This window comes from Centroberyx affinis, unplaced genomic scaffold (genome assembly GCF_046629955.1).
Source record: "Centroberyx affinis isolate AG114_WGS23_722 - 3 ecotype Tasmania unplaced genomic scaffold, CSIRO-AGI_Caff_v1 ptg002408l_1, whole genome shotgun sequence".
In the NCBI taxonomy this organism is placed as follows: domain Eukaryota; kingdom Metazoa; phylum Chordata; class Actinopteri; order Beryciformes; family Berycidae; genus Centroberyx; species Centroberyx affinis.
In genome coordinates this window covers 1,950-10,847 of record NW_027280657.1, presented here as the reverse complement: position 1 = coordinate 10,847, position 8,898 = coordinate 1,950, and the positions used below count along the sequence as shown (strand labels likewise).

Genomic DNA, 8,898 nt, shown 5'->3' with positions numbered 1-8,898 from the left:
TACCAGCAGCGCTCCGTGTCTGGAGGACCAGGATTAAAAATCTCTGTGTCTGGTATGAAGTGATGCGTTTTATGTTTCCGGTTTGTTTTGAATCAACAGAAGAAGATGAACTGGGTAGTTAGCATGAGCAGCGATAGCCACCATGACTGAACAGACGAGAAAGAGAAAGTCAAACTTCATCAACAGGAAAATCCAAGCTCCGCCCACACTGTTTGATTGACAGCTGATCTGCGAAGTTCAGTGCAGAAACACCACAGCGCCAAAATAAAAAAAAAAAACAAGGATCTCGCAGATTATAGCTTTAAAATAAAAAAGGTTTAGGAACCTCTGATCCAGACCTCCAGTGAGTCTGACTTGGTTTGAGAAGCTGAAGTCTCTCAGATAACGCTGAGCTTCTTGTCCGGTCTGTCTCTGCTGCCGGCAGCCATGATGTTCTTCTGGTTCCTCTCCTCCTCCAGGAAGCCTCGCTTCATGATGCTGGTGATGTACAGGAACAAGGTCTGGAGGGTCAAAGGAGTTCAGATGAGATTTAGTCAGATCTCCGACTAAGCAACAGCACATCATACTGAGTCAGATCTGTTGAGCAGAACACATCTTAAAGAGAAACTAAACACCAAACCCAAATCTGTGCAAAGCTGGATATCTAATGGTGAAAAGCATGCTTTCCATCTGCTATTGGCTGCTCTCTGGTGCCAGGTGGAAAACATCTGGGGTGCGTTCAATCGCCCCAAAACGTAGTAAACAGGTAGTGTGTTGAACGCTTTGCTGTCGCAAAGCGTTTCTTACAGGTTGTTATTGGCTGAGACGGAGATTCTGTGCGTTCTCCTGAAGAATTCTCTGAGTCAATTGCAGATCCGTGTGACAGGTGTTTGTACGTAGCCAATGAAAATGCAGAATCACTCCGAACGGGGTTAAACCACAGACTGTAAAACAGATGTAGTAGTGAGTTCTTCACCACGGGTTTCTGAAGGGTCGTTTTGACGCCAAAAGTTGGGGTTTATGTTGACATTTTTTGGAGCCGGAGCAGCCAGAGAGAAGCAGAGGGTCGACACAGAGCCACAGCTCCGCCTGCTATTGGTCCAGAATCAACAATCTGTCAGTCACTAGGAAACAACCGTTTTATAACCGTTATATCTGTTAATGACAGTTATATGGAAAATCTCCATAAGGACACACATTAGAAGAAGTGAAATTAGCTGCTGAGACCAAAACCTCTTGTGGAAAGAATTTATTGACTTTATATTTTTATCAGAAGTTGGTTGTGGTCCGTTGACTTCATGGAGTTTGAGGTTTGGAGTCTTTCTGGAGCCGGACTCTAGAGCAGTGATTCTCAACCTTTTTCATATCAAGGACCCCTAATTTAGTCCACATTAGGGCCACAGACCCCCATTTGATGAGATTTTGTCTCTCAGACTCAAATCTAAGAATATTTTTATTGTTAGATATGATTTTGTCCAGAATTCCATAAATATCTGTATTGCAGGTAGAGAGATAACAGTGAAGCTATGACCAAAATCTACATTCTCTAATTGTGTTCACTTCTTGTAAATGAAATAATGGTGAAGTTTAACAATTCATCAATTTACTGGGGACCCCCTGGAACCCCCTCAAGGACCCCTGGTGGTCCCCGGACCCCACGTTGAGAACCACTGCTCTAGAGAACGTTAGAGGAATCACTGCCTGCTGCCACTTCCTTGTTGGCTTCAAAATTCACTCGTGGTTTTGTCCGCTTGGGGCGAACGCTCCTCAAAAGCCGTTGCAAAAGTTTCACACCGTTGGGAGCAAAGGTCTGGCACCACTAAAACAGTGCGAGGTTTGAACGAGGCTCTAGTTTGGTATTAAGTTATTCTTTAGGTTTCTGTAGTTGTTCCTTGCACCTCTCCTTTTTAAACCTCACAGACTCCACAGCTCCCTGTCTGGGATCTGAACCCAGAACCTCTCACACCTGAAGAGAGAATCATTCCTCGCTGCTGGGACGGTTCCTGTGTCTGATAAATGCTTTCTGCTCTCAGTAGAGACTTTTCTAAGAGCACAGCAACAACATTTCTAGGAAATCAACAAGTTTTCTAGGAAGAAGGAGAGTCAGCCTGGCAGAGTGCAGGTCTCAGTTTCCTCTGGAGGCTTTGAACTGAACAACTTCTCCTCTGAAGCTCCTTTGTCTTTCCCTCCTATGGCACGTTCACACTTTCCTCCTTCTTTACACTGTGTAGGATTGACTCCTGTCCACTAACATTCACAAGCCGTTCTACAAGTCTTCAAAAACTGTTTGTCTTTGATATGTAATATGACAGTTTACACAGAATCCCAGCCTGCAGGTCTTCACCTCTGTTGACTTTGACATGTGAACGGTTTGCTGGCAGAGGATCAGGATCAGTACAGAACTTCATCATATTGGCTTAAAGCTCACCAATAGTTTGGATATCAAACAGCAGAGCTTCTGCACACCTGAGTACAAGCTGCAGGACAAATAAAGGAAAGGTTCCTTCAGTAAATTTCACTGTTGGTCCTGAGGATCTTTGGTTTTGTCAGCTGTGTGTTTTCTTTCCTTGAAAAGTCCCAGATCTTTAAACCTGCAGAGCGATCGATAGTGAACAGAAGTCAAAGCTCATCTGCTCTTAAACTGAAGGGTTCCTCGTTCCTCATTCCTCTAGACCAGTGGTTCTCAACCTGGGGGTCAGGACCCCCCAGTGGGTCGCAAGATAATTTTGGGGGGGGTCGCGGGCTGATTTATGGTATAGGAAAAAAAAACATATTTCTACTATACAAATGTTTTATCATGTCTATTTTTTCAGATTTTTCCTTAATTTTACTTTTTTTCTTGTAAAATACTGAATTGTTTTTAGCCTCTGTGCCTCCTCTGATAATGAATCAAATGAAACAACCTGAAAAGGGAAAATCATTTGATGGTTTAAACTCTATATGCTTGTGACCGGGATTGTGAGTAGACACCGCTTCGTTTTAAAGGGTCATGAGCCAAAAAGGTCGAGAACCACTGCTGTAGACCAACGAGCCTCTGATGGAACTGTTCCTCTGTGTCAGTCTCAAAAATAATGCTTTTTAAAATGAGAGACTCTTCAAAGAACATGACAGATAGATAGATAGATAGATAGATAGATAGATAGATAGATAGATAGATAGATAGATGGTTGAACTCTAGTGTGTTAAATGGTTTGGTGTGATCTTTGGTAATTCCACTAGAGGGCAGTGTGACCCCACAGAGTCTGGACTCCAGTGTCTCTGCTGCTGAGGCTGATCGATCCAGACCAGACCTGGTCCAGACAGACGAGGCTCAGTATTAACAGACAGGCGGCAGGTAGGTCAGGTAAATAAGGAGCAGAGATATGAACAGATAGACATTCAAATATTAGCCTGCTTCCTCTCAGCCTGCCTGGTGTGATGAAGATAAAGGTTCATCAGCCTGACATCAGTCTGATATTCAGCTGTATGTAACTGTAACATCTGAGAAAAGAGTTGGGTGGGAAACAGTTGAATCCAGCACTTTATCCTCTTTTAAATGCCTCTTAAAAAAACACCTTTTTAGGCTTTTATTGACTTTATGGGTTCAATTCTTTGTATTGTTTCTTTTACACACATTTTATTCTTGTTTATTGCTGTCTACTGCTGCTTCTCTTTTTTGCTCTCAGGAAAGTTTTATTCTTATTTTATTATTGTGAAGCACTTTGTAACAACGTTTAAATAAGTGTTATATAAATGAATACATGAAATACAGACAGTCCCTTCATGTTTACACTTTAATAAAACACCAACTCATCTCAGCCACGTTCTCCAGACTTGTACCAGTCCAATTATCCACTGTGTGTATAACCTGTATCTTTGACAAGGCCGTATTTGAAAGCAATTACTGGATAATAACGCCCTGTAATAAATCATATATCCGTTTTCTCAGACGACGACACGGTTCATTACGATCAGTCGGCTAAAGGGCCAATAACGCGCCGGTTGCCGGGCGGATCTGGAATGTGTTTACCTGCCAGGCTTCCTCCACCTCCGCGCTCCAACGCTCCTTCAGGATTGGCCGGACGGCTCGGATAAACTCCGCCCCCACGTACTGGAAATAAAGCCGGAGGGAATAATTAGCTTCCCAGACAGTTATGAATGTTTGATAAACACACAGAGAGCGAACAAACAGACAATAACACAGAGGAGAGGAGAGAAGAGGCCTGGACACATGATGATGTTGGACTTGACTCACTTTGTGCAGACGAACAGACCTGCAGCTTCAGACACTTCACCTTCCCTCCCTGTTGCCCTCATCTTGTTTACCAGAATATCTTTATCTCTAACCCTTCCTCTCTGGTTCTTTCTTCTTTCTCTTCACTTTTCTGCCATCATGATCACCGTCAGTTCACAGGAGCACTCCACAAACCAGTAATCCCTTAAAATAACCTACATTTTCATATTTTATATTAATTCACCCCCTAATTCACGCAAAATCCCCTTAGACTTAATTAAGGGAGTTATTAATGGAGGAGACCCCATCTAAACCTCCTTAAACTCCTCCTTAATCTTGACACTTTCAATGTAATGTAAACTTCAGGCAGACAGGAACTTTCCATTAATAACTCATTAATAACCTGTAAACCTGCACAAAAGGCTTGAAAAATCCCTTAATTTCTAGAGTCTCTGTGAACCAACCCATGAATAAATCCCTTATAAACCCATGATACTAACCTTACTTTATTAAAGCTGTTATTTTAATGGATAATTAATGTTTAATGGAGAAATTAAGGACATTTCGGGGATAAAATTAAGGGGTTTGGTTTCATAGTGAATATTTGTTCTATCTATTATCTGGGTGCTGTGAACTCTGACCTCTGACCTCCTTGTTATTGGCTGCTTGTAATGTGGGCGATCTAGGAAGTGAAGACTGTTTTCCTCACTGTAACTCACTCAAATTCCCAAATTCTCAAATTCCCACACTGCCCAAATTCCTCTTTGCTGTAACCAAACACAAGGCTACACATAGAAAAATGCAGGTTCTTCAAGTGTTCTTTGGTCAAGGCAGTACTTCTATTTGGAACCATAATGTCTCATAGAACCCTCTGATTTGTTAAAATAAAAAAACGGAGCCTTCTGAGTGTGGTTCCTAAAAGGTTCTTTTAACCCTGCTGGTTTGGATGTTTCATGCATTCTTAAAGGATTCTTCACAGCAATGAAAAGGGTTCCTAAAGAACCATTCCTGGTGCTGTGCAGAACCCTGTTGTCCAGACAGTACACTCACCCCGTAGAACCTGGGCGGGGCGTTGTAGCGGTAGTGGCTCCGGCCCAGATCCAGGATCAGCCGGTCCAGACGCTCCATGTGGTCCAGTCTGGCAACCGTCTTCTCAATGAAAGACATGGTGCTGCAGGAACCAGCAGAACAACAAGAGAGAGATCAGAACAAGACGTCTGGTGGAGTAAACTCAGCCATAAGTGCAGTTATTGCAGAAATAGACTCAATAACAATTAAACAAGAACAAGAGTATGCACTAGCGGAGTTTCTCTACGGAAAAGACGATGTTTTGTTTCGCTGATTGGCTGAAGGAGTTTGTCTGTCAAGGCAAGTCCCGCCCACTGAAATCGATGTTGGCGGCTAGAAGTCCAGACTGATCCGTGGAGCGAAACAATGTGAGGTCATGTGATCAGGACGGTCTTACCAGGCTACTGCCTTGTGTCTCTAGAATAAAACTACCAAGGTTTCTACAGTAAATGACACTGAACAACCTGCATCAATCTTTATCCACTGTTCAGCAGCTGGCTAAGCGTTAAGTAGCTAACTAGCCAGTTAGCATTTTGTGAGCCGCGATCACAGTTACTCATCGTCTGACAGCAGAAACAGGAAGTTCTGTCAGTGACACCAGCTGTATTGTGTTATACATAGAAAAGAGGTGAGAACCGAGCTTTACCCTGCGGAAGTACGGCAGCCATGTTTGTGAAAAAGGTCAACTGGCCGCTGCACAAGTTCACAGGTCAAAGCACCAAATTTGAACTTGACCTCAATGTGCAGCTAAGTGAAGTTCAGCGTAGGTTTGTTCTGATGTGACCGAGTCTTCACACACCGACCTGACTGCTGCTGCCTGGCTCAACAGCACACAGGCAAGAGTGTGTGTGTGTGTGTGTGTGTGTGTGTGTGTGTGTGTGTGTGTGTGTGTGTGTGTGTGTGTGTGTGTGTGTGTGGGTGTGTGTGTGTGTGTGTGTGTGTTACCGCAGGCCGTGCGCTCTCAGCTCCCTGCTTCTCTTCAGCGCCTCTGGATCCTCGACGTCTTTGAACAGGAAGAAGACGTCTTTACACTCCGGATGAGTCTCGAACAGCCTGGTGACATCACACCACAACAACAACAACAACAACAACAACAATAAGCAGAGGGTTCTTTGCATCACTGACTGACCCAGGTCTCATATATACGTAAACACAGTGCTGTAGAACTGGACTGGAAGTAACTAATTACATTTACTCTCTTGAGTATTTTTCAAAGTCAGTATTTGACTTCTCCTTCAGTCCATCTCTCCTGCAGTTTTGTCCTTCAGTCCATTTTAAATCCATCCATCACAGAACAGATTGTATGTCTCTCCATCAGCAACAGAAACTGGATCAACGTAAACTGACAAACTGTGGATCCATTCACAGTGAGAAGAGGAATCTGACTTTACTTTGTTTCTGCACTTTATTTTCTCATTTCTAATGTTGAAAAGAATCTAGTGTGAAAAGAATCTAGTGTGAACTCTGTCCTCTCTCCTGTTAGAACCACATGGAAAAGATCACAGCTGACAACGTTCTCTGTTCTAAAGAGGAACTCAGGAACTTTTACTCTGAGGACATTTTAAATCACACACTTTTTACTTTTACAGTGTTAGTAGTAGTTTTGTAACCAAGTGATTTCAGAGAACAGTTACACCAATTAACCTTTAAATTGTTTTGGGTGGCTTGAGGTGTGTGTGTGTGTGTGTGTGTGTGTGTTTAATTGGTTCTGACCTTCAGCTGACTGGCAGCAGGGAGCTTCATCAGACAAAGGTCAGACCACATCCTGATTACTGTGTGTGTGCATGTGTGTGTGTGTGTGTGTGTAGTATATTAGTTTATGTGTTAAAATCCAGAAACTTGGTCTCCTCCCTGTTGTTTCAGATCTTCACTGATTCTTTGATGTTTCAGTTTTATTTTGGATTATCTGACATTTCTGTGTTTCCAGTGCGAACCGATAATCCCTTAAATGAACCTCACATTTACATTCATTCACTGCTGAATTCATGTAAAATCCCCTTAAAATGAGTTAAGTGAGTTATTAATGGAGGAGACCCTATCAAAACTTTTTTTATGGCTTTTTTTTTTATATTTTAGGCTGATGAAATTGTTTTAGGCTTAAAGCTACACTAAGCGATTTTTTCCGACCACTAGAAGACAGAAACAGCAACACATTTGTAAATAAAACACAGCAAAACTTCTGAGGCTACAGAAGCCCTTAAGGACAAACCATGCATAAAGGTTAATGGCTAAAATAAATGTACCTAAAGAGACATATCTCCGTTTATCTCCAGTCTCACTTTGACAGATCTTTCTCCTGCTGAAGGTCACATGACCCACAATGACAAGTGAAGAGGCAGGTAGCAAGTTTACTAGTTGAACAAGTTTAGTAGTTTAACAAGTTTAGTAGTTTAACAAGTTTACCGGTTTAACAAGTTCACCAGTTTAACAAGTTTTACCGGTTTAATACGTTTTACCAGTTTAACAAGTTTACTAGTGTACTAGTTTAACAAGTTTTACCGGTTTAACATGTTTACCATTTTAACAGTTTAACAAATTTACTGGTTTAACAAGTTTACTGGTTTACTAGTTAAACAAGTTTACCGGTTTAACAAGTTTACCAGTTTACCAGTTTACTAGTTTAACAAGTTTACCAGTTTAACAAGTTTACCAGTTTAACGAGTTTACCGGTTTAACAAGTTTTACCGGTTTATCGAGTTTTACCGGTTTAACATGTTTACCATTTTACCAGTTTAACAAATTTACTGGTTTAACAAGTTTACTGGTTTAACAAGTTTACTGGTTTACTAGTTAAACAAGTTTACCGGTTTAACAAGTTTACCAGTTTAACAGTTTAACAGTTTACTAGTTTAACAAGTTTACCAGTTTAACAAGTTTACTAGTTTAACAGTTACTAGTTTAACAAGTTTACTAGTTTAACAAGTTTACCAGTTTAACAGTTTACTGGTTTAACAAGTTTATCGGTTTAACAAGTTTACAAGTTTACCAGTTTACCAGTTGACTAGTTTACTAGTTTAACAAGTTTACCGGTTTAACAAGTTTTACTAGTTTAACAAGTTTACCATTTTAACAGTTTACTGGTTTAACAAGTTTATCGGTTTAACAAGTTTACAAGTTTACCAGTTTACCAGTTGACTAGTTTACTAGTTTAACAAGTTTACCGGTTTAACAAGTTTACCAGTTTAACAGTTTACTAGTTTAACAAGTTTACTGTTTTAACAAGTTTACCAGTTTAACAGTTTACTAGTTTAACAAGTTTACTCGCTCGCTTCATTGATTCCTCCATTAAAAGAATGTTTTTCAGGGACGGGAGGGGGAGAGCGACACTTTCAAACAGCGAGGGAGGAGACAAGCTAGTTTTAAAAAAACTGAAAAGCTGCTGAACGAGTTGGTCGATTCGGTCCGAACGTGACAACAAGCTTTAGGAAACAGGTGAAAACAACAACAAGCTGCTGCTGTGTGGCTGTTTGTTTCTATCATTACGTCTTACGGAAATCTCCACGTAGCACACGTTAGCTTCAGGACCGGTTACAGGGTCTGAAATCGCTTAGTGCAGGTTTAAGTTACAACACTTCAAAAATGAAAAGTTTGTGGTTCATGTCTGTAGCAGATCAGTCGCCATGGTAACGACCATGATG

The 8,898-nt window shown here is 41.3% G+C and overlaps 1 protein-coding gene across 1 annotated transcript; it reads right to left on the bottom strand.

The window, feature by feature from the left end:
* Positions 1-377: 377 nt before the first annotated feature.
* LOC139656212 (cytoglobin-2-like) lies at positions 378-6,313 on the bottom strand (the record flags this gene model as incomplete). The annotated part of the gene is made up of 4 exons (XM_071533715.1): positions 378-500; positions 3,989-4,069; positions 5,243-5,363; positions 6,206-6,313. Coding segments are annotated over 4 exons (433 nt in total), but the record flags the coding sequence as incomplete, so codon positions are not given.
* Between the last annotated feature and the right edge of the window lie 2,585 nt (positions 6,314-8,898).